Consider the following 26,396-nt stretch of genomic DNA (forward strand, 5'->3'; position numbering starts at 1 on the left):
CCTTATCTCTCTAGACCTGTCAACTCACTGTCCTTATCTCTCTAGACCTGTCAACTCACTGTCCTTCTCTCTCTAGACCTGTCAACTCACTGTCCTTATCTCTCTAGACCTGTCAACTCATTGTGTCTCTGTCTAGACCTGTCAACTCACTGTGTCTCTGTCTAGACCTGTCAACTCACTGTGTCTCTGTCTAGACCTGTTAACTCACTGTCCTTATCTCTCTAGACCTGTCAACTCACTGTCCTTATCGCTCTAGACCTGTCAACTCACTGTGCTTCGCCCCCTAGACCTGTCAACTCACTGTGCTTCTCTCTCTAGACCTGTCAACTCACTGTCCTTCTCTCTCTAGACCTGTCAACTCATTGTGTCTGTCTAGACCTGTCAACTCACTGTGTCTCTGTCTAGACCTGTCAACTCACTTGTGTCTCTGTCTAGACCTGTCAACTCACTGTGCTTCTCTCTCTAGACCTGTCAACTCACTGTCCTTATCTCTCTAGACCTGTCAACTCATTGTGTCTCTGTCTAGACCTGTCAACTCACTGTGTCTCTGTCTAGACCTGTCAACTCACTGTGTCTCTGTCTAGACCTGTCAACTCACTGTGTCTCTGTCTAGACCTGTCAACTCACTGTGTCTCTGTCTAGACCTGCCAACTTACTGTGCTTCTCAATTTCAATTAAATTCAATTTAAAGGCTTTATTGGCATGGGAAACATATGTTAACATTGCCAAAGCAAGTGAAGTAGAAAATAAACAAAAGTGAAATAACGAATGAAACAGTAAACATTACACTCACAGAAGTTCCAAAAGAATAAAGACATTTCAAATGTAATATTATGTCTATATACAGTGTTGTAACGATGTGCAAATATGGAAAATAAAGAAATATTTACAAAATCACACAAAAATGATCAATGGAAATCAAATTGATCAACCCATGGAGGTCTGGATTTGGAGTCACACTCAAAATTAAAGTGGAAAACCACACTACAGGCTGATCCAACTTTGATGTAATGTCCTTAAAACAAGCCAAAATGAGGCTCAGTAGTGTGTGTGGCCTCCACGTGCCTGTATGACCTCCCTACAACGCCTGGGCATGCTCCTGATGAGGTGGCGGATGGTCTCCTGAGGGATCTCCTCCCAGACCTGGACTAAAGCATCCGCCAACTCCTGGACAGTCTGTGGTGCAACGTGGCGTTGGTGGATGGAGCGAGACATGATGTCCCAGATGTGCTCAATTGGATTCAGGTCTGGGGAACGGGCGGGCCAGTCCAAGGCATCAATCTCTTGCATTAGAAGGAACCCAGGGCCAACAGCACCAGCATATGGTCTCACAAGGGGTCTGAGGATCTCATCTCGGTACCTAATGGCAGTCAGGCTACCTCTGGCGAGCACATGGAGGGCTGTGCGGCCCCCCAAAGAAATGCCACCCCACACCATGACTGACCCACTGCCAAACCGGTCATGCTGGAGGATTTTGCAGGCAGCAGAACGTTCTCCACGGCGTCTCCAGACTGTCACGTCTGTCACATGTGCTCAGTGTGAACCTGCTGTCATCTGTGAAGAGCACAGGGCGCCAGTGGCGAATTTGCCAATCTTGGTGTTCTCTGGCAAATGCCAAACGTCCTGCACGGTGTTGGGCTGTAAGCACAACCCCCACCTGTGGACGTCGGGCCCTCATACCACCCTCATGGAGTCTGTTTCTGACCGTTTGAGCAGACACATGCACATTTGTGGCTTGCTGAAGGTCATTTTGCAGGGCTCTGGCAGTGCTCCTCCTGCTCCTCCTTGCACAAAGGCGAAGGTAGCGGTCCTGCTGCTGGGTTGTTGCCCTCCTACGGCCTCCTCCACGTCTCCTGATGTACTGGCCTGTCTCCTGGTAGTGCCTCCATGCTCTGGACACTACGCTGACAGACACAGCAAACCTTCTTGCCACAGCTCGCATTGATGTCCGTCTCATGCTACCACTAGAGTGAAAGCACCATTCAAAAGTGACCAAAACATCAGCCAGGAAGCATAGGAACTAAGAAGTGGTCTGTGGTTATCACCTGCAGAACCACTCCTTTATTGGGGGTGTCTTGCTAATTGCCTATAATTTCCACCTGTTGTCTATTCCATTTGCACAACAGCATGTGAAATTTATTGTCGATCAGTGTTGCTTCCTAAGTGGACAGTTTGATTTCACAGAAGTGTGATTGACTTGGAGTTACATTGTGTTGTTTAAGTGTTCCTTTTATTTTTTTGAGCAGTGTATATTCCATCAACCAATCCGTATGGTATAGCAGAATGCCCGGATAGCTTCCAGCTCCCCTCTCTGGTCCTCTGTAAAGTGTGTAATATATTATATCTCCAGCAGCACTAAGAACTGGAGAATAGCTTAACGCTAGATAGTTAGATAGATGACTGGGCAGGGACGCAGCCATGGGTGGGCCTGGGAGGGCATAGGCCCACCCACTGGGGAGCAAGGCCCAGCCAATCAGAATGAGTTTTTCCCCACAAAAGGGCTTTATTACAGACAGAAATACTCCTCGGTTTCATCAGATGGTCTCAGACAATCCCGCAGGTGAAGAAGCTGTATGTGGAGATCCTGGGCTGGCCGGTTGGACGTACTGCCAAATTCTCTAAAATGACATTGGAGGCATCTTATTGTAGAGAAATGAACATTCAATTATCTGGCAACAGCTCTGGTGGACATTTCTGCAGTCAGCATGCCAATTGCACGCTCCATCAACTTGAGCCATCTGTAGCATTGTGTTGTGTGGCAAAACTGCACATTTAGGAGTGGCCTTTTATTGTCCCCGGCACAAGGTGCACCTGTGTAATGATCACGCTGTTTAATCAGCTTCTTGATATGCCACAACTGTCAGGTGGATGGATTATATTGCCAAAGGAGAAATGCTCACTAACAGGGATGTAAACAAATTTGGCAACAACATTTTAGAGAAATAAGCTTTTTATGCATTTCTGTGATCTTTTATTTCAGCTCATGTAACATGGGACCAACACTTTACATGTGGCGTTTATATTTCTTGTTCAGTATAAATACATGATATCTTTACATGACAGGTGTCATACAGCATGTCTTATTGAATGTTCCGACTCTTAGATGACATCTTTTCACTTGGAAGTGTTTTTCTGAACAAGTTGTAATGAATGGGATGCTATATCACTTCACTGAAATAGATAACTGACTGGATGCAAACATTTTCAAAATGAATAATAAATGTTTTTGAATTTATATAGTGCTTTTCAAGGACCCAAAGTCATTATTGTTATCATTATTATTTTTCAAAATGTATGTTTAATCACAGAAATACTTAAGATGCCCTATTCAGGGCGTATGAGGTCCCGTCAAGTTAAATGGAAGATTTTGATCTGTAGGTTTACATAGTTGTTGTGTTAGCAGGTTGGTTGCCCTGCAGTACTCATCTCCCAACACCAGGAGACTTCAGCGGGCGAGTCAGTTTTTCCTGAAAAAAGGCTTAACTACTGTATGTCTGTGTGGTGTCTCAGAAAAGATAAGCAGATACAGATTCTCTGCCTTAGTAATCTCTCAGGGCCAGCGCAGAACCCATCCAGAATACACCTTTAACCTCGACCCTAACCTCTAACCTTTAACCCTAACCCCACCCTAACTGATTTCTGTGAATGGCTCTGACCCCAGTGAATCTTAGGGTTAACTGACAATGTAGCCGGAATGGCAAATCAATGTTTAAGTAATTGGCAGGCATCTTGACAGACTGTCGTCGTGAATACAGGGACATGGGCTAGTGTTAGTACAGGGATACGTGCCCCCTGTCCTTCCTCGTTCTCTTTCCTTTCTCTCCTTTCTCCCCTCTCTCTTCTTTCGGGGTCTAGAAGTCTAGAAGGGCGAGGTGGGGGAGCGGACGGTGTCAGCAGAGCTAGGGGAGGTGGGGGAGGGGCTGGGAGAGTAATCTTCTGACTCTGAAGTAAAATCAGCAGGAGAAAGGGCAGGGTTGTTGGATCTGTGGGTGGAGCTTTGACTGGCGTTAGTGGGGAAGCCAGTTGGTTGGGGATGGGGATGGGGCTGGAGGCAGGGCTTCAGGCAGGGCTTCAACCTCACACCCTGCTGGTGTCTTAGTCTGAAAACCTGCCGCTCCTTATCAAGAGGGGTGGTCTGAAAGGGAGAGAGGAGAGAGGGAGAGGGAGGAGAGAAGAGAGGGGGAGAGAGAAGGGGGTGAGAGAGGGAGAAAGAAAACAAAGAGAGAGAGATAGGGGGAGAGAGGGGCAAAGAGAGAGAATCAGGAGCGAGGAGAGAGGCAGAGAAAGAGAGAAGAGGGAGAGAGGGGGATGAGGTAGAAGAGGACATGCATTAGATGTCGGAGTTACATGAGAAGAACCTAATGTTTGGGGCTGTACACATTCGGAACAGTCCTAAACACCTACACAGCCTTGAGTAAGAATGACTAAGAGGGATCCTTACTGTGATAATAACAGTGTGGTGTGATGGTGTGTGTGTCCTTACTGTGATAATAACAGTGTGGTGTGATGGTGTGTGTGTCCTTACTGTGATAACAGACACTCCAGCAGTGGTGCTGCAGGCTTTAGGACCCGTGTTGAAGTGTTTCTTAATCTTCCCAGCAACAGAGAGCTGCTGGTCGTTCACTAATCGCCCATCATCCTGGAACGCAAACAGAACCTGGTCAACCAACACACACACACACCTACCATATGTATGTTCTAAGTACTACGTTCTAGTTACTCACATTGATCCAGGGGTGATCCAGAACCTGCAGAGCTGTGTATCTCTGTTCCACCTTCACCTGCAGCATCCCTGTGATCAGCTCCTACAGTAAACCCAATCAAACAGCTTGTTAAAAAAAATGTTTTAATTAAAATGTTTTGTCACTAAGTGAAGGGATTAAACCATAGACCAACCTTAGCAGTGACAGACATGTTGTCCCAGGACGGTGAAGGGAAGTCTAGTTGTCCCGTTAGAATCTGGTCCAACAGAATCTCCTGGTCCTCACTGCTCCTTGACAAAAACAACAGCAAGTGTCATGTCATTATCATCATCAGCATTATAATGTTATCGTCTATCTGGGTATGCTGAAATACTATGGCCGGGATTCAATGCAAGGCGCGTTATAGCGCAGCAGACTAAAACTGACTTTAAAAGGTAATTTACGCTTCAGCCAACATGAGAAGCTTTTACTATGACTGTGATCTCCACAAATGTCTGGGAAAATGCCTTTAAACAGCTTATTGTCGGTAGTCTAGTGCATTGAGCTAGAGAGTGCCTGGGATTGAATCCCGGCCTATGACAAGTAAGACATAGAGCAGCACAGACCCACTGAAGGGTTATAGTGGTATTGTCTAGCTAGGTATCATAGAGCGCTACAGACCCACTGAAGGGAGGGAAGCCACACAGCAGAATGTATGTGATTACTCCAGCTGCCCAGATATCAACCTTCAGCCCGTACCTGTCAGGGGACAACACACACACCTGTCAGATGAGAATACACCCTCCTGTCAGAGGACAACACACAAACCCTTGTCACACACCTGTCACACATAGACGTACCCTGTCTCAGTGATGATCTCAGGTGCTACATAGGTGGGGGTGCCACAGACCAGGTAGAGGAGTCCATCCACCAGGCTAGCCAAGCCAAAGTCTCCCAACTTCAGAGACTTGCTACCATCCTGATGCTCATACACCTGGGACACGCAGTGAACCGTTACAGACTTTTAAAAGTAATTCATGGTTGAGTCGACATGTGTAGCGTTTACCATAAATGCGATTTTCCTGAACTTCAGGCATTTAAAAGGTGCATTGAGTGGTGGGCCGCATACCACACCTTGCATTGAATCCCGGCTATATATAGTTTTACTCATTCAAGGGTTTTTCTTTATTTTTACCATGTTCTACTTTGTAGAATAATAGTGAAGACATCAAAACCATGAAATAACACATATGGAATCATGTAGTAACCAAAAAAGTGTTAAACAAATATTTTATATTTGAGATTCTTCAAATAGCCACCCTTTGCCTTGATGACAGCTTTGCACACTCTTGGCAGAAGATAGCCCTATTTGGTAAGTTTCTTCAAGTGCAGTCCCAAAAACCATCAAGCGATATGATGAAACTGGCTCTCATGAGGACCGCCTAGGAAAGGAAGACCCAGTGTTACCTCTGCTGCAGAGCATAAGTTCATTAGAGTTACGATTCTGCTTCACAGAGTTCAAGTAACTGTTCAGAGGAGACTGTATGAATCAGGCCTTCATGGTCGAATTGCTGCAAAGAAACCACTACTAATGTCACAACTTTGATGCCTCTCCTTGTTCGGGTGGTGTTCGGCGGTCGGCGTCACTGGTCTTCTAGCCATCGCCGAACCATTTGTTATTTTCCATTTGTTTTGTCTTGTTTTTCCACACACCTGGTTTTCATTTCCCAATTACTGGTCATGTATTTAACCCTCTGTTTCCCCCATGTCTTTGTGTGTGATTGTTATTTGTTCAGGTCTGAATGTTCCGGCTGGTTTGTACCGGGTGCTGTTTAGCACCCATGTTTTTGTGGCAACCGTTCTTTTAGCACTTTGTAAATGGTTTACTTTGTGCTGTCGAGTAAAGTGTGTTGTTTCACTCATCTCTGCTCTCCTGTGCCTGACTTTCTACAACCTGACAACATTAAGAAGAAGAGACTTGCTTGGGCCAAGAAACACAAGCAAAGGACATTAGACCGGTGGAAATTTGTCATTTGGTCTGAAGTCCAAATTGGAGATTTTTGGTTCATGTCTTTGTGAGACGCGGTGTGGGTGAGTGGATGATCTCCACATGTGTATTTCCCACCGTAAAGCATGGAGGAGGAGATGTTATGGTGTGGGGGTGCTTTGCTGGTGACACTGTCTGTGATTTATTTTGAATTCAAGGCACACTTAACCAGCATTCTGCAGCGATATGCCATCCAATCTGGTTTGGGCATAGTGGGATTATCATTTGTTATTCAACAGGACAATGACCCAACACACCTCCAGGCTGCGTAAGGGCTACTTGACCAAGAAGGAGAGTGATGGAGTGCTGCATTAGATGACCTGGCCTCCACAATCCCCCAAAATGAAACAAATTGAGATGGTTTGGGATGAGTCAGACCACAGAGTGAAGGAAAAGCAGCCAAGTTCTCAGTATATGTGGGAACTCCTTCAAGACTGTTGGAAAAGCATTCCAGGTGAAGCTGGTTGAGGGAATGCCAAGAGTGTGCAAAGCTGTTATCAAGGCAAAGGGTGGCTACTTTGAAGAATCTCAAATATAAAATATATTTTAATTTGTTTAACACTTTTTTTGGTTACTCCATATTTCCATATGTGTTATTTCATAGTTTTGATGTCTTCACTATTATTCTACAATGTAAAAATAAAGAAAAGCCCTTGAATGAGTAGGTGTTCTAAAACATTTGACCGGTAGTGTATAAACATAAATAAACAAACACTCAAAAACATCATGTACACACACACTTACCAGCAGGTTCTCAGGTTTGATGTCTCTGTGTACGATGTTGAGGCTGTGCAGGTACTTGATGGCACTGGCCAGGTTATAAATCATCCCACTTGCATCTCTCTCTGTGTATTTATTCGAGGAGGTGATGGAATCAAATAGGTCACCCCCCTGTGGACCATACACACATTACACCTCACAACACGAAGCGTTGTAATGAACAGTGTTGACCTGCATGACTCTATCCATAACAGGGTGTAATCTATGAAACACCTGACCAGGTACAGCTCATCTTGACTAGCTTGTCCGAGTCTGGTGTAGCGGTCTAAGCTCCGGACTGTCTGTGCCCTGTCCTCTGTTTCCCTCTCTAAACCTGTCTCCAAATCTATTCTGTTCGTCTAACTGTTCTGTCAACTCACCTTGACCAGCTCCATGACCAGGTAAAGCTCGCTGTAGGTGTCCATTTCCTCGATCAGCAGGACAATGTTGGGATGTTTGACACGACGGAGGATGGACACCTCGTTCTGGATCATGTGTTCCTGGGGAATAACATCAAGGAACGGTCAGGTTACAGATGTTAATAGTAGCTTAATAGTACTGTAGTGCAGGGAATAATAATATAATAATACTACTACTACTATCAAACTACTGGAGACCATGCAGTCATTTTCAATAGGGGGAGAATACATGAGGAAACATTCAGTGACTTATCGGTCAGCTACTATGAGCTGAGCTCGATAACTGATAGGAAGAGGTAGGGTCTCACTAGCTAGCTTTGAGATCCTGCTGGATAGGCTATTAGCGAATGTGACATATTTCTCACCCACAAAAAGAGAGCTCTGCAATTCCCTTTCGGTATAACTGGACAGAAACAGGAGTAGTTCTCACCTTTCCCCTACATTTGACTTTGTTGATGATCTTCAGGGCGTATTCTCTGCCCGTACATCTCTCCACACACTCTCTGACAACAGCAAAGGTACCGTCACCTAAAGTCCTCCCCACCTTGTACCTCTCAGCGATGGATGGAGGGACGGAGGGACATTCATCACTCAGCAGGTTCAGCTCCGCTATCAAACCAGGCAAGCAGGAGTGTTCGGTCATGTCTGCTACTGCACTCTCCACTCCACAGTCCCCAGATTAATAAGAGCTAGATTCAGTCTGTATCGCGGAAGATCAGCGCTATAGCCCAATATAAATGTAAAAGTAATTTCCAATTGAGCCGACAAATTCAGCGTTTACCGTCAATTCAGTCTCCTCGAACGTGGGAACATTGCCTTCAAATGTCAGTCACGCTATAGTGCTGAACTTCCATGAGACGGATTGCATCTAGGCCTAAGTCTCTGTACAATAGGCACCCTATCCCCTATACAGTGCACTACTTTTACTTACTTTGTTTACTGACTTTTTCTGCATTGGTCAAAACAGTTCACTATAAAGGGAATAGGCTGCAATTTGAGACCCATCCAATGCCTTCTAGAGCATGCTCAATGGAAAAGCTGCCCTTAAACATGTATACAGTACGTCCTCTCTACTACCTTCACTTCCTGCTCCGTCTCCCTCATCCATGGAGCTACACACCTTGGTGGAGGCTAGAGATAGGGATGAGCCAATGTGTTGGGACCCCTGAGAGAGGGAGAGATCATAAATGCTTTTTGAACACATGAATGTTGACAGTTTGGGCATCTATAGGCTATCTATAGGGGACTATCAATAGGGGACTATATATAGGATCATATCTATAGGGGACTATATAAAGAGGGCTATCAATAGGGGACTATATAAAGAGGGCTATCAATAGGGGACTATATATAGGAGCATTTCTATAGGGGACTATATACAGCGGGCAGCAGGTAGCCGAAGTGGTTAGAGCGTTGAGCCAGTAACCGAAAGGTTGCGAGATCAAATCTACGAGCTGTAAAAAATCTGTCGTTCTGCCCCTGAACAAGGCAGTTAACCCACTGTTCCTAGGCTGTCATTGTAAATAGGAATTTGTTCTTAACTGACTTGCCTAGTTAAATTTTAAAAATGAAATAAATATAGGGGACTAAATATAAATATAGGGAACGTCTATAGGTGACTATCTATAGGAGGCTATGGGCTCTGTTCAATCAGATCCATAGCGTTGTTTTGAAGGTGTCGGAGGTGGAACTGCTTTAGAGCTGTGAAATCCACAAGCTCCTGGAATTATATCTAAAGCGAACATTGCCATTGACTGCACAGAGTCGCATTAAGAGAAATCCCATGCAGCCTTGTTTACAAGTTCAAACACTGGAATGTGACGTGTAATCTATACCTTGATTAGGCTGATAGAAATCCTAATTATTTTTTAATAATGATTTTAATGATTTTCAAATTGTAGGCTATAGACTACACTTTCTCGTTCTGAACTTCTAATGGGAGTGGGATGGGTGTGGCTTTGTGACAATGATCAAGAGCAGCAGCTCACCGATTTGACAGATCCAATGCAGTTATACCTCCGACACCGCCCAAAACATTAGCTATGTGGGTGTCCGCTACCACTGGTTAACGCTTGATCTGACTGAATCTAGGCTTATGTTAAAGCGTTGTGATTATATTAGTAAAGCATTGTTTGGTCCTACCCTGTGTCGTCGGAGGCTGGCAGGACTGGTAGGAGAGGGACTGGGGGACTTCCCAGATCGAGGAGTCGACAGCTGACTGCCTACCGTCCCATTGGCTACAGTACAGACACAAGAGGTTAGAGGTTAGAGAAAAACACTCCTCTCTCAGTTGGTTGCTGATAAGAAGGACAAATACGTTGCTAAAAAAGTTGCTGATTCTGCAGATGAATTACTTATGCATGCACAAAAACACATACACACTCACAGGGCCATACCTGAGCCTGAGCTTCGGCGTGAGCCTCCTCCTCTGGGTGAGTAGCGTCCTAGCAGAGAGGAGATCCGACCATATGACGTCGACTTCACCACCCTACACTCTGGAGGGAGAGGACACTGTCAGATACACACACACACACACATAAACATCTACAGTACACACACACACTAATTCCAAGGAAATTCTCATTTCAATGTTATGGTACTGTTATTATAATTATCTCACCACTCTCATCTAAGAGGAAGTCATCTTGGTAGCGAAACTTCTCTGGACCACAGGCCATAAAGATGTCGTCGTCACCAAAGAAGTCCTGAAGGCATGTCACCTGGAACAGACAGACAGCTAGACACTGTCAGTCACCTGGAACAAGGACACCACAAACAACTAGTCTTCACACGCTCTCCTCACCATCTCTCCCCATTCCTGCTATCACCCTCCCAGCCTCACCCTCTCCTCTCTCTCCACTCCCCACTTCTCCCACCTCCTCACCCCTCCCCCATATCCCTTCTCCTCTCTCCATGATCCCCCCTCCCCACCTCCTTTCCTGCTCCCCGTCTTCACCCTCACCAACCTTCTCCTCCTTCCTCCTCCCATACAGTCATATAGGCCAACAGCCTTAATGCATGTACAAGAAAAATACTGACTCATAGCTACAACATTACCACTGGAATGAAATGCCTCCCACTCAGAGACAGGCTCTTCCAGAGACAGGTGGTTTCAGAGACAGACTTTTTCAGAGACCAGCTACTGACAGGCTGTACAAGAAACAAGCTACTGAGAGGCTGTTGCTGGTTCGAATCCCGGAGCAGACTAGCTGAGAAATCAGTTGATGTTCCCTCAAGCAAGTCACTTAAACCCAGTTAAGAGTGTCTGCTAAATTACTTAAATGTAATGTTTAAAGACATTGGCTATTGGCAGGCTGTTTCAGGCTACTGACTGTTTCAGAGAGAGGCTAGTATCTGTCTTAGATCTGTTCATTCATTATTGAGCGACATTAGACAGACTGCTACAGTATGTCAAGCAGGAATGTCCATTATCAGAGATGCGTGTGGCGGGGAGAGGGAATGTATTCATATCAATAACATGTACAAGTAGTCGTCAGGTTGAATATGATTACAGTAGCAATCAGTAACACTAATCAATGTCTGAAATGAGCTTATAACCAGTATGTAAATCACACTGGGTGTTTATGAAGTGCTGAGAAGTTCCAGCTGGCTGCTATATTACTACAACTGCATCCCAAATGGAAAGTAGTGCACTATATTGGGAATAGGGTGTCATTTGGGACACAGCCTGCAGCTGCAGTGGAGGAGATGAATTATGAATGGCTTCAGACGGGAAGTCAGCACAACTGTACGTCGCTCCATTACTATTCTGTAGCAGCTCCCTAACACACAGTTACTGTGGAGTCAGACACTTAGCAACACTACACTACATGAAGCAAAGCTCCATTCACCACTCTGCTGACAGTACTCACGTTAGTCCAGGATTCTCAGCTGTAAGTTGTTGTATTTTCACCTCAGACAGATCAGTGTGTGTGTGTGTGTGTGTGTGTGCGTGCGTGCGTGCGTGCGTGCGTGCGTGCGTGCGTGTGTGTGTGTCCGTGAGTTTGTGTGTGTCTGTGGATTGATTGCACAATCACCAATCACCAAACCTGATACCCACAGTATATAACTGTACTCTATAGCCTAACCCTGATACCCACTGTATATAACTGTACTGTATGGTCCAACCCTGAAACCCACAGTATATAACTGTACTCTATAGCCTAACCCTGATACCCACTGTATATAACTGTACTGTATGGTCCAACCATGATACCTACTGTATAGAACTGTACTGTATGGTCCAACCCTGATACCCACTGTATAGAACTGTAATGTACAGCCCAACCCTGATACCCACTGTATAGAACTGTACTGTATGGTCCAACCCTGATACCCACTGTATAGAACTCTACTCTATAGCCCAACACTGTAACCCACTGTAAAGAACTGTAATGTACAGCCCAACCCTGATACCCACTGTATAGAACTGTACTCTATAGCACAACCGTATTACTCACTGTAAAGAACTGTAATGTACAGCCCAACCCTGATACCCATCGTATAGAACTGTACTCTATAGCACAACTCTGTTACCCACTGTATAGAACTGTACTGTATAGCCCAACCATGATTCCCACTGTATAGAACTGTACTGTATGGTCCAACCCTGATACCCACTGTATAGAACTGTACAGAATAGCACAACAATTTTACCCACTGTATATAACTGTACTTTATAGCCAACCCTGATACCCACTGTATAGAACTGTACTGTAAGGTCCAACCCTGATACCCACTGTATAGAACTGTACTGTATGGTCCAAACCTGATACCCACTGTAAAGAACTGTACTGTAAGGTCCAACCCTGATACCCACTGTATAGAACTGTACTGTAAGGTCCAACCCTGATACCCACTGTATAGAACTGTACTGTATGGTCCAAACCTGATACCCACTGTAAAGAACTGTACTGTAAGGTCCAACCCTGATACCCACTGTATAGAACTGTACTGTAAGGTCCAACCCTGATACCCACTGTATAGAACTGTACTGTAAGGTCCAACCCTGATACCCACTGTAAAGAACTGTAATGTACAGCCCAACCCTGATACCCACTGTATAGAACTGTACAGAATAGCACAACAATTTTACCCACTGTATATAACTGTACTTTATAGCCAACCCTGATACCCACTGTATAGAACTGTACTGTAAGGTCCAACCCTGATACCCACTGTATAGAACTGTACTGTATGGTCCAAACCTGATACCCACTGTAAAGAACTGTACTGTAAGGTCCAACCCTGATACCCACTGTATAGAACTGTACTGTAAGGTCCAACCCTGATACCCACTGTATAGAACTGTACTGTATGGTCCAAACCTGATACCCACTGTAAAGAACTGTACTGTAAGGTCCAACCCTGATACCCACTGTATAGAACTGTACTGTAAGGTCCAACCCTGATACCCACTGTATAGAACTGTACTGTAAGGTCCAACCCTGATACCCACTGTAAAGAACTGTAATGTACAGCCCAACCCTGATACCCATCGTATATGAACTGTACTCTATAGCACAACTCTGTTAACCACTGTATAGAACTGTACTGTATAGCCCAACCCTGATACCCATCGTATAGAACTGTACTCTATAGCACAACTCTGTTACCCACTGTATAGAACTGTACTGTATAGCCCAACCCTGATTCCCACTGAATAGAACTGTACTGTATAGCCCAACCCTGATACCTACTGTATAGAACTGTACTGTATGGTCCAATCCTGATTCCCACTGAATAGAACTGCACTTTATAGCCCAACCCTGATTCCTACTGTATAGAACTGTACTGTATGGTCCAACCTGTTACCCACTGTATATAACTGTACTGTATGGTCCAACCCTGATACCCACTGTATAGAACTGTACTGTATGGTCCAAACCTGATACCCACTGTAAAGAACTGTACTGTAAGGTCCAACCCTGATACCCACTGTATAGAACTGTACTGTAAGGTCCAACCCTGATACCCACTGTATAGAACTGTACTGTATGGTCCAATCCTGATTCCCACTGAATAGAACTGCACTTTATAGCCCAACCCTGATTCCTACTGTATAGAACTGTACTGTATGGTCCAACCTGTTACCCACTGTATATAACTGTACTGTATGGTCCAACCCTGATACCCACTGTATAGAACTGTACTGTATGGTCCAACCCTGATACCCACTGTATAGAACTGTACTGTAAGGTCCAACCCTGATACCCACTGTATAGAACTGTACTGTAAGGTCCAACCCTGATACCCACTGTATAGAACTGTACTGTATGGTCCAAACCTGATACCCACTGTAAAGAACTGTACTGTAAGGTCCAACCCTGATACCCACTGTATAGAACTGTACTGTAAGGTCCAACCCTGATACCCACTGTATAGAACTGTACTGTATGGTCCAAACCTGATACCCACTGTAAAGAACTGTACTGTAAGGTCCAACCCTGATACCCACTGTATAGAACTGTACTGTAAGGTCCAACCCTGATACCCACTGTATAGAACTGTACTGTAAGGTCCAACCCTGATACCCACTGTAAAGAACTGTAATGTACAGCCCAACCCTGATACCCATCGTATATGAACTGTACTCTATAGCACAACTCTGTTACCCACTGTATAGAACTGTACTGTATAGCCCAACCCTGATACCCATCGTATAGAACTGTACTCTATAGCACAACTCTGTTACCCACTGTATAGAACTGTACTGTATAGCCCAACCCTGATTCCCACTGAATAGAACTGTACTGTATAGCCCAACCCTGATTCCCACTGAATAGAACTGCACTTTATAGCCCAACCCTGATACCTACTGTATAGAACTGTACTGTATAGCCAAACCTGATACCCACTGTATAGAACTGTACTGTATAGCCAACCCTGATACCCACTGTATAGAACTGTACTGTAAGGTCCAACCCTGATACCCACTGTATAGAACTGTACTGTAAGGTCCAACCTGTTACCCACTGTAAAGAACTGTAATGTACAGCCTGGACTGTATAGCCCAAACCTGTTACTTATTGTATAGAACTGTACTGTATGGTTCAACCCTGATACCAACTGTGTAGAACTGTTCAGTATGGTCCAACCCTGATACCATCTATATTGAACTGTACTCTGTAACCCAACCCTGATACTCACTGTATAGAACTTTACTGTATGGCCCAACCCTGAAATCCATTAGTCTCACTTAGTAGCATATTAGCCTCATAAATCATCAACTGGAGAAACAATGATATTGAACCGGAAGTGTGTGACTGGAGAAATCTTGTCAATACTTTCTAATTCTACCTTCATTATTTAATGAGACAGTGAAGTTAAACTGAACCGGATGAACAGGGTGAATCGCAGACATTACAGATGAATCCCTGAATGCATTTCATCTGCATGATATTGATGATGGAATATACAGCTACTATCTCCGGTCATGTCTGGGCCATATGAGTACCTTGCACCATTCTCTAGCCTTCCTCGATAGCACTGACATAAACACTGTTCTGCAACACTGAGCCACACACAGACAACATTCCCACTGCACCACTCTGCCGCAGAGGCTGTTCCTTGGCAACCAGATCACCATAGAAACCGTCCAGGAGAGAAAAAATAAAAACTACATCGGAGTTTCTTTGATAGAACCAATATAAAAGAGGAGAGACGGACTATTAATAGGCATACCGCAACTAAACATCATGATTCCCAACTCTACTTGCCTCTCTGAATCACTTTTCCTCTTGACTAGTAATCCTGTATTCAGGACTCTGTGTTAAAGGTCTGTGTTCATGGGATTTAAACCATATAGTCATCTGGTCATAAAGGCTATACCTCAAAAATATTTAAAGGTCATTCATTGTGAAAATGTCTCAGTGAAACTGTGCTGCTGAAACGCCTAATGACTGGGTTAATAAAGGATGATAAGACAGCAGACTAAGTCCCAGAAACCTACTTCTAATTCTAATTGCCTTATAGCCCATCCCTCTGAGTCTGTGGGGGAAGCTAAGCCTGAGAACCAGGCAGTAAATTCACTAGTATAACCGTAATTCATAACCCACCAGCTTCCCGTCCACGGTGTACAGTCTCTTGACAACCCCAGAGTCCAGCTTGATGGCGTCTGTAATGTCAGAGAGAACCTGTTCAAAGGAGTGGGCAGTCTTCTTGTTGAGGAGGATGCGGATGGCCTTACGAGGCTTCACCCCGCTGCGGATGATGGTGACCAGTTTGGGCCGAATGAAGTCCTTACTCTCCCTGGTCTCCGGGGCCCCAGCCTTGGCACTGCCCAGGGATGGGGGGCCATGTGTAGAGGCAGCCACAGCTGTCTTCACCCCAACTGACCAGCTGGGGTTGACATTCTTAGTGTAGTCCAGCTTCTTGTATGACTCTATGGAGCCACACACATAGCTCTCTCCTGCAGATAGGCAACACACAGAGATAGGCCTACATGGTCACAGCAACAATAGACTCACATCACTGAATGCACCACATAATGACACAGCTATGACATTTAGATTATAGAGTTTACAGACATATTGGAAATATACTATATGCCTACTATATAGGCCAACTGGAGCAGGTCACTCATTGTACAGTGGGAAACCTAGAAAAAGGCACAACTTAATTTGTTCTCAGACTTCTACTGTCCCAACCCTTTGGGTTAGCTGCTCAATACTGTCCCATCCCTTAGGGTTAGCTGCTCAATACTGTCTAATCCCATCCCTTAGGTTTAGCTGCTCAATACTGTCTCATCCCATCCCTCAGGGTTAGCTGCTCAAATGCTGTCTCATCCCAACCCTTAGGGTTAGCTGCTCAATACTTTCTCATCCCATCTCTTATGGTTAGCTGCTCAATACTGTCTCATCCCAACCCTTAGGGTTAGCTGCTCAATACCGTCCCATCCCTTAGGGTTAGTTGCTCAATATTGTCCCATCCCTTAGGGTTAGTTGCTCAATACTGTCCCATCCTATCCCTTAGGGTTAGCTGCTCAATACTGTCGCATCCCATCCCTTAGGGTTAGCTGCTCAATACTGTCCCATCCCATCCCTTGGGGTTAGCTGCTCAATACGGTCTCATCCAATCCCTTAGGCTTAGCAGCTCAATACTTTCCCATCCCTTAGGGTTAGCTGCTAAATACTGTCTCATCCCAACACGTAGGGTTAGCTGCTCAATACTGTCCCATCCCTTAGGGTTAGCTGCTCAATACTGTCCCCTCCGTTAGGTTTAGCTGCTCAATACTGTCCCATCCCTTAGGGTTAGCTGCTCAATACTGTCTCATCCCATCACTTAGGGTTAGCTGCTCAATACGGTCTCATTACATCCCTTAGGCTAAAATGCTCAATACTGTCCCATCCCTTAGGGTTAGCTGCTAAAACATGTCTCATCCCAACCCTAGGGTTAGCTGCTAAATACTGTCTCTCCCCAACCCTTAGGGTTAGATGCTAAATACTGTCTCACCCCAACCCTTACGGTTAGCTGCTAAATACTGTCTCATCCCTTAGGGTTAGCTGCTAAATACTGTCTCATCCCAACCCTTACGGTTAGCTGCTAAATACTGTCTCCCCCCAACCCTTAGGGTTATCTGCTAAAAAATGTATTATCCCATCCCTCGGGGTTAGCTGCTCAATACTGTCCAATCCCTTAGGGTTAGCTGCTAAATACTGTCTCATCCCAACCCTTAGGGTTAGCTGCTAAATATTGTGTCATCCCAACCCTTAGGGTTAGCTGCTAAATACTTTCTCATCCCATCTCTTAGGGTTAGCTGCTCAATACTGTCTCATCTCAACACTTAGGGTTAGCTGCTCAATACTGTCCCCTCCGTTAGGTTTAGCTGCTCAATACTGTCCCATCCCTTAGGGTGAGCTGCTCAATACTGTCTCATCCCATCCCTTAGGGTTAGCTGCTGAATGCTGTCTAATCCCAACCCTTAGGGTTAGCTGCTCAATACTGTCCCATCCCTTAGGGTTAGCTGCTAAATACTGTCTCATCCCAACCCTTAGGGTTAGCTGCTAAATACTGTCTCTCCCCAACCCTTAGGTTTAGCTGCTCAATACTGTCCCATCCCTTAGGGTTAGCTGCTCAATACTGTCTCATTCCATCTCTTAGGGTTAGCTGCTCAATGCTGTCTCATCCCAACCCTTAGGTTTAGCTGCTCAATACTGTCCCATCCTTTAGGGTTAGCTGCTCAGTACTGTCTCATCTCATCCCTTAGGGTTAGCTGCTCAATGCTGTCTCATCCCAACCCTTAGGGTTAGCTGCTCAATACGGTCTCATTACATCCCTTAGGCTAAGCTGCTCAATACTGTCCCATCCCTTAGGGTTAGCTGCTAAATACTGTCTCATCCCAACCCTTAGGGTTAGCTGCTAAATACTGTCTCTCCCCAACCCTTAGGGTTAGCTGCTAAATACTGTCTCACCCCAACCCTTACGGTTAGCTGCTAAATACTGTCTCCCCAACCCTTAGGGTTAGCTGCTCAATAATATCTCACCCCAACCCTTAGGGTTAGCTGCTAAAAATGTATTATCCCATCCCTCAGGGTTAGCTGCTCAATACTGTCCCATCCCTTGGGGTTAGCTGCTAAATACTGTCTCATCCCAACCCTTAGGGTTAGCTGCTAAATACTGTCTCACCCCAACCCTTATGGTTAGCTGCTAAATATTGTCTCACCCCATCCCTTAGGGTTAGCTGCTAAATACTGTCTCATGCCATCCCTTAGGCTTAGCTGCTAAATACTGTCTCACCCCAACCCTTAGGGTTAGCTGCTAAATACTGTCTCACCCCAACCCTTACGGTTAGCTGCTAAATACTGTCTCATCCCTTAGGGTTAGTTGCTAAATACTGTCTCATCCCAACCCTTAGGGTTAGCTGCTAAATACTGTCTCTCCCCAACCCTTAGGGTTAGCTGCTCAATACTGTCTCACCCCAACCCTTAGGGTTAGCTGCTAAAAAATCTATTATCCCAGCCCTCAGGGTTAGCTGCTCAATACTGTCCCATCCCTTAGGGTTAGCTGCTAAATACTGTCTCATCCCAACAATTAGGGTTAGCTGCTAAATACTGTCTCTCCCCAACCCTTAGGGTTAGCTGCTAAATACTGTCTCACCCCAACCCTTATGGTTAGCTGCTAAATACTGTCTCCCCCAACCCTTAGGGTTAGCTGCTCAATACGGTCTCATTACATCCCTTAGGCTAAGCTGCTCAATACTGTCCCATCCCTTAGGGTTAGCTGCTAAATACTGTCTCATCCCAACCCTTAGGGTTAGCTGCTAAATACTGTCTCTCCCCAACCCTTAGGGTTAGCTGCTAAATACTGTCTCACCCCAACCCTTACGGTTAGCTGCTAAATACTGTCTCCCCCAACCCTTAGGGTTAGCTGCTCAATAATATCTCACCCCAACCCTTAGGGTTAGCTGCTAAAAAATGTATTATCCCATCCCTCAGGGTTAGCTGCTCAATACTGTCCCATCCCTTGGGGTTAGCTGCTAAATACTGTCTCATCCCAACCCTTAGGGTTAGCTGCTAAATACTGTCTCACCCCAACCCTTATGGTTAGCTGCTAAATATTGTCTCACCCCATCCCTTAGGGTTAGCTGCTAAATACTGTCTCATGCCATCCCTTAGGCTTAGCTGCTAAATACTGTCTCACCCCAACCCTTAGGGTTAGCTGCTAAATACTGTCTCACCCCAACCCTTACGGTTAGCTGCTAAATACTGTCTCATCCCTTAGGGTTAGTTGCTAAATACTGTCTCATCCCAACCCTTAGGGTTAGCTGCTAAATACTGTCTCTCCCCAACCCTTAGGGTTAGCTGCTCAATACTGTCTCACCCCAACCCTTAGGGTTAGCTGCTAAAAAATGTATTATCCCAGCCCTCAGGGTTAGCTGCTCAATACTGTCCCATCCCTTAGGGTTAGCTGCTAAATACTGTCTCATCCCAACAATTAGGGTTAGCTGCTAAATACTGTCTCTCCCCAACCCTTAGGGTTAGCTGCTAAATACTGTCTCACCCCAACCCTTAGTGTTAGCTGCTCAATACGGTCTCACCCCAACCGTTAGGGTTAGCTGCTCAATACTGTCTCACCCCAACCCTTAGGGTTAGCTGCTAAATACTGTCTCACCCCAACCCTTAGTGTTAGCTGCTCAATACGGTCTCACCCCAACCGTTAGGGTTAGCTGCTAAATACTGTCTCACCCCAACCCTTATGGTTAGCTGCTAAATATTGTCTCACCCCATCCCTTAGGGTTAGCTGCTAAATACTGTCTCATGCCATCCCTTAGGCTTAGCTGCTAAATACTGTCTCACCCCAACCCTTAGGGTTAGCTGCTAAATACTGTCTCACCCCAACCCTTACGGTTAGCTGCTAAATACTGTCTCATCCCTTAGGGTTAGTTGCTAAATACTGTCTCATCCCAACCCTTAGGGTTAGCTGCTAAATACTGTCTCTCCCCAACCCTTAGGGTTAGCTGCTCAATACTGTCTCACCCCAACCCTTAGGGTTAGCTGCTAAAAAATGTATTATCCCAGCCCTCAGGGTTAGCTGCTCAATACTGTCCCATCCCTTAGGGTTAGCTGCTAAATACTGTCTCATCCCAACAATTAGGGTTAGCTGCTAAATACTGTCTCTCCCCAACCCTTAGGGTTAGCTGCTAAATACTGTCTCACCCCAACCCTTATGGTTAGCTGCTAAATACTGTCTCCCCCAACCCTTAGGGTTAGCTGCTCAATACGGTCTCATTACATCCCTTAGGCTAAGCTGCTCAATACTGTCCCATCCCTTAGGGTTAGCTGCTAAATACTGTCTCATCCCAACCCTTAGGGTTAGCTGCTAAATACTGTCTCTCCCCAACCCTTAGGGTTAGCTGCTAAATACTGTCTCACCCCAACCCTTACGGTTAGCTGCTAAATACTGTCTCCCCCAACCCTTAGGGTTAGCTGCTCAATAATATCTCACCCCAACCCTTAGGGTTAGCTGCTAAAAAATGTATTATCCCATCCCTCAGGGTTAGCTGCTCAATACTGTCCCATCCCTTGGGGTTAGCTGCTAAATACTGTCTCATCCCAACCCTTAGGGTTAGCTGCTAAATACTGTCTCACCCCAACCCTTATGGTTAGCTGCTAAATATTGTCTCACCCCATCCCTTAGGGTTAGCTGCTAAATACTGTCTCATGCCATCCCTTAGGCTTAGCTGCTAAATACTGTCTCACCCCAACCCTTAGGGTTAGCTGCTAAATACTGTCTCACCCCAACCCTTACGGTTAGCTGCTAAATACTGTCTCATCCCTTAGGGTTAGTTGCTAAATACTGTCTCATCCCAACCCTTAGGGTTAGCTGCTAAATACTGTCTCTCCCCAACCCTTAGGGTTAGCTGCTCAATACTGTCTCACCCCAACCCTTAGGGTTAGCTGCTAAAAAATGTATTATCCCAGCCCTCAGGGTTAGCTGCTCAATACTGTCCCATCCCTTAGGGTTAGCTGCTAAATACTGTCTCATCCCAACAATTAGGGTTAGCTGCTAAATACTGTCTCTCCCCAACCCTTAGGGTTAGCTGCTAAATACTGTCTCACCCCAACCCTTAGTGTTAGCTGCTCAATACGGTCTCACCCCAACCGTTAGGGTTAGCTGCTCAATACTGTCTCACCCCAACCCTTAGGGTTAGCTGCTAAATACTGTCTCATCACACCCCTTAGGGTTAGCTGCTCAATACTTTCTCACCTCAACCCTTAGGGTTAGCTGCTAAATACTGTCTCACCCCAACCCTTAGGGTTAGCTGCTCTATACTGTCTCACCCCAACCCTTAGGGTTAGCTGCTCAATACTGTCTCACCCCAACCGTTAGGGTTAGCTGCTAAATACTGTCTCATCACACCCCTTAGAGTTAGATGCTCAATACTTTCTCACCCCAACCCTTAAGGTTAGCTGCTAAATACTGTCTCACCCCAGCCCTTAGTGTTAGCTGCTCAATACTGTCTCACCCCAACCCTTAAGGTTAGCTGCTAAATACTGTCTCATCCCACCCCTTAGGGTTAGCTGCTCAATACTGTCTCACCCCAAACCTTCGGGTTAGCTGCTAACTACTGTCTCACCCCAACCCTTAGGGCTAGCTGCTAAATACTGTCTCACCCCAACCCTTAGGGTTAGCTGCTCAATACTGTCCAATCCCTTAGGGTTAGCTGCTAAATACTGTCTCTCCCCAACCCTTAGGTTTAGCTGCTCAATACTGTCCCATCCCTTAGGGTTAGCTGCTCAATACTGTCTCATTCCATCTCTTAGGGTTAGCTGCTCAATGCTGTCTCATCCCAACCCTTAGGTTTAGCTGCTCAATACTGTCCCATCCTTTAGGGTTAGCTGCTCAGTACTGTCTCATCTCATCCCTTAGGGTTAGCTGCTCAATGCTGTCTCATCCCAACCCTTAGGGTTAGCTGCTCAATACGGTCTCATTACATCCCTTAGGCTAAGCTGCTCAATACTGTCCCATCCCTTAGGGTTAGCTGCTAAATACTGTCTCATCCCAACCCTTAGGGTTAGCTGCTAAATACTGTCTCTCCCCAACCCTTAGGGTTAGCTGCTAAATACTGTCTCACCCCAACCCTTACGGTTAGCTGCTAAATACTGTCTCCCCCAACCCTTAGGGTTAGCTGCTCAATAATATCTCACCCCAACCCTTAGGGTTAGCTGCTAAAAAATGTATTATCCCATCCCTCAGGGTTAGCTGCTCAATACTGTCCCATCCCTTGGGGTTAGCTGCTAAATACTGTCTCATCCCAACCCTTAGGGTTAGCTGCTAAATACTGTCTCACCCCAACCCTTATGGTTAGCTGCTAAATATTGTCTCACCCCATCCCTTAGGGTTAGCTGCTAAATACTGTCTCATGCCATCCCTTAGGCTTAGCTGCTAAATACTGTCTCACCCCAACCCTTAGGGTTAGCTGCTAAATACTGTCTCACCCCAACCCTTACGGTTAGCTGCTAAATACTGTCTCATCCCTTAGGGTTAGCTGCTAAATACTGTCTCATCCCAACCCTTAGGGTTAGCTGCTAAATACTGTCTCTCCCCAACCCTTAGGGTTAGCTGCTCAATACTGTCTCACCCCAACCCTTAGGGTTAGCTGCTAAAAAATGTATTATCCCAGCCCTCAGGGTTAGCTGCTCAATACTGTCCCATCCCTTAGGGTTAGCTGCTAAATACTGTCTCATCCCAACAATTAGGGTTAGCTGCTAAATACTGTCTCTCCCCAACCCTTAGGGTTAGCTGCTAAATACTGTCTCACCCCAACCCTTATGGTTAGCTGCTAAATACTGTCTCACCCCAACCCTTAGTGTTAGCTGCTCAATACGGTCTCACCCCAACCGTTAGGGTTAGCTGCTCAATACTGTCTCACCCCAACCCTTAGGGTTAGCTGCTAAATACTGTCTCATCACACCCCTTAGGGTTAGCTGCTCAATACTTTCTCACCTCAACCCTTAGGGTTAGCTGCTAAATACTGTCTCACCCCAACCCTTAGGGTTAGCTGCTCTATACTGTCTCACCCCAACCCTTAGGGTTAGCTGCTCAATACTGTCTCACCCCAACCGTTAGGGTTAGCTGCTAAATACTGTCTCATCACACCCCTTAGAGTTAGATGCTCAATACTTTCTCACCCCAACCCTTAAGGTTAGCTGCTAAATACTGTCTCACCCCAGCCCTTAGTGTTAGCTGCTCAATACTGTCTCACCCCAACCCTTAAGGTTAGCTGCTAAATACTGTCTCATCCCACCCCTTAGGGTTAGCTGCTCAATACTGTCTCACCCCAAACCTTCGGGTTAGCTGCTAACTACTGTCTCACCCCAACCCTTAGGGCTAGCTGCTAAATACTGTCTCACCCCAACCCTTAGGGTTAGCTGCTCAATACTGTCCAATCCCTTAGGGTTAGCTGCTAAATACTGTCTCATCCCAACCCTTAGGGTTAGCTGCTAAATATTGTGTCATCCCAACCCTTAGGGTTAGCTGCTAAATACTTTCTCATCCCATCTCTTAGGGTTAGCTGCTCAATACTGTCTCATCTCAACACTTAGGGTTAGCTGCTCAATACTGTCCCCTCCGTTAGGTTTAGCTGCTCAATACTGTCCCATCCCTTAGGGTGAGCTGCTCAATACTGTCTCATCCCATCCCTTAGGGTTAGCTGCTGAATGCTGTCTCATCCCAACCCTTAGGGTTAGCTGCTCAATACTGTCCCATCCCTTAGGGTTAGCTGCTAAATACTGTCTCATCCCAACCCTTAGGGTTAGCTGCTAAATACTGTCTCTCCCCAACCCTTAGGTTTAGCTGCTCAATACTGTCCCATCCCTTAGGGTTAGCTGCTCAATACTGTCTCATTCCATCTCTTAGGGTTAGCTGCTCAATGCTGTCTCATCCCAACCCTTAGGTTTAGCTGCTCAATACTGTCCCATCCTTTAGGGTTAGCTGCTCAGTACTGTCTCATCTCATCCCTTAGGGTTAGCTGCTCAATGCTGTCTCATCCCAACCCTTAGGGTTAGCTGCTCAATACGGTCTCATTACATCCCTTAGGCTAAGCTGCTCAATACTGTCCCATCCCTTAGGGTTAGCTGCTAAATACTGTCTCATCCCAACCCTTAGGGTTAGCTGCTAAATACTGTCTCTCCCCAACCCTTAGGGTTAGCTGCTAAATACTGTCTCACCCCAACCCTTACGGTTAGCTGCTAAATACTGTCTCCCCAACCCTTAGGGTTAGCTGCTCAATAATATCTCACCCCAACCCTTAGGGTTAGCTGCTAAAAAATGTATTATCCCATCCCTCAGGGTTAGCTGCTCAATACTGTCCCATCCCTTGGGGTTAGCTGCTAAATACTGTCTCATCCCAACCCTTAGGGTTAGCTGCTAAATACTGTCTCACCCCAACCCTTATGGTTAGCTGCTAAATATTGTCTCACCCCATCCCTTAGGGTTAGCTGCTAAATACTGTCTCATGCCATCCCTTAGGCTTAGCTGCTAAATACTGTCTCACCCCAACCCTTAGGGTTAGCTGCTAAATACTGTCTCACCCCAACCCTTACGGTTAGCTGCTAAATACTGTCTCATCCCTTAGGGTTAGCTGCTAAATACTGTCTCATCCCAACCCTTAGGGTTAGCTGCTAAATACTGTCTCTCCCCAACCCTTAGGGTTAGCTGCTCAATACTGTCTCACCCCAACCCTTAGGGTTAGCTGCTAAAAAATGTATTATCCCAGCCCTCAGGGTTAGCTGCTCAATACTGTCCCATCCCTTAGGGTTAGCTGCTAAATACTGTCTCATCCCAACAATTAGGGTTAGCTGCTAAATACTGTCTCTCCCCAACCCTTAGGGTTAGCTGCTAAATACTGTCTCACCCCAACCCTTATGGTTAGCTGCTAAATACTGTCTCACCCCAACCCTTAGTGTTAGCTGCTCAATACGGTCTCACCCCAACCGTTAGGGTTAGCTGCTCAATACTGTCTCACCCCAACCCTTAGGGTTAGCTGCTAAATACTGTCTCATCACACCCCTTAGGGTTAGCTGCTCAATACTTTCTCACCTCAACCCTTAGGGTTAGCTGCTAAATACTGTCTCACCCCAACCCTTAGGGTTAGCTGCTCTATACTGTCTCACCCCAACCCTTAGGTTAGCTGCTCAATACTGTCTCACCCCAACCGTTAGGGTTAGCTGCTAAATACTGTCTCATCACACCCCTTAGAGTTAGATGCTCAATACTTTCTCACCCCAACCCTTAAGGTTAGCTGCTAAATACTGTCTCACCCCAACCCTTAGTGTTAGCTGCTCAATACTGTCTCACCCCAACCCTTAAGGTTAGCTGCTAAATACTGTCTCATCCCACCCCTTAGGGTTAGCTGCTCAATACTGTCTCACCCCAAACCTTCGGGTTAGCTGCTAACTACTGTCTCACCCCAACCCTTAGGGCTAGCTGCTAAATACTGTCTCACCCCAACCCTTAGGGTTAGCTGCTAAATACTGTCTCACCCCAACCCTTAGGGTTAGCTGCTAAATACTGTCTCATCCCATCCCTTAGGCTTAGCTACTCAATAATGTCCCATCCCTTAGGGTTAGCTGCTCAATACTGTCTCATCCTATCCCTTAGGGTTAGCTGCTAAATACTGTCTCATCCCAACCCTTAGGGTTAGCTGCTGAATACTTTCTCATCCCATCTCTTAGGGTTAGCTGCTAAATACTGTCTCATCCCATCTCTTAGGGTTAGCTGCTCATTACTGTCTCATCCCAACACTTAGGGTTAGCTCTTCAATACTGTCCCCTCCGTTAGGTTTAGCTGCTCAATACTGTCCCATCCCTTAGGGTTAGCTGGTCAATACTGTCTCATCCCATCCCTTAGGGTTAGCTGCTCAATACGGTCTCTCCCCAACCCTTAGGGTTAGCTGCTAAATACTGTCTCACCCCAACCCTTAGGTTAGCTGCTAAATACTGTCTCACCCCAACCCTTAGGGTTAGCTGTTAAATACTGTCTCACCCC

General features: G+C 45.8%; 1 protein-coding gene across 1 annotated transcript in view; it reads right to left on the reverse strand.

Moving 5' to 3' along the window:
- Window positions 1–2,894: 2,894 nt before the first annotated feature.
- The window catches only part of LOC115120190 (serine/threonine-protein kinase DCLK1-like), a 42,645-nt gene continuing 19,143 nt past the window's right edge, over window positions 2,895–26,396 (reverse strand). Inside the window, exons 2-15 of the mRNA XM_065024513.1 lie at window positions 15,965–16,317; window positions 10,528–10,627; window positions 10,304–10,402; window positions 10,050–10,144; window positions 8,985–9,072; window positions 8,338–8,516; window positions 7,869–7,988; window positions 7,474–7,620; window positions 5,543–5,676; window positions 5,364–5,441; window positions 4,897–4,993; window positions 4,725–4,805; window positions 4,526–4,639; window positions 2,895–4,135 (exon numbers count right to left, since the gene is read on the reverse strand). Of these exons, the coding sequence (XP_064880585.1) occupies window positions 3,860–4,135; window positions 4,526–4,639; window positions 4,725–4,805; window positions 4,897–4,993; window positions 5,364–5,441; window positions 5,543–5,676; window positions 7,474–7,620; window positions 7,869–7,988; window positions 8,338–8,516; window positions 8,985–9,072; window positions 10,050–10,144; window positions 10,304–10,402; window positions 10,528–10,627; window positions 15,965–16,317 (1,961 nt within the window). The 3' untranslated portion in view covers window positions 2,895–3,859. The remainder of the gene's footprint in view (window positions 4,136–4,525; window positions 4,640–4,724; window positions 4,806–4,896; window positions 4,994–5,363; window positions 5,442–5,542; window positions 5,677–7,473; window positions 7,621–7,868; window positions 7,989–8,337; window positions 8,517–8,984; window positions 9,073–10,049; window positions 10,145–10,303; window positions 10,403–10,527; window positions 10,628–15,964; window positions 16,318–26,396) is intronic.

This window comes from Oncorhynchus nerka, linkage group LG11, assembly GCF_034236695.1.
Source record: "Oncorhynchus nerka isolate Pitt River linkage group LG11, Oner_Uvic_2.0, whole genome shotgun sequence".
Taxonomy (NCBI): Eukaryota; Metazoa; Chordata; class Actinopteri; order Salmoniformes; family Salmonidae; genus Oncorhynchus; species Oncorhynchus nerka.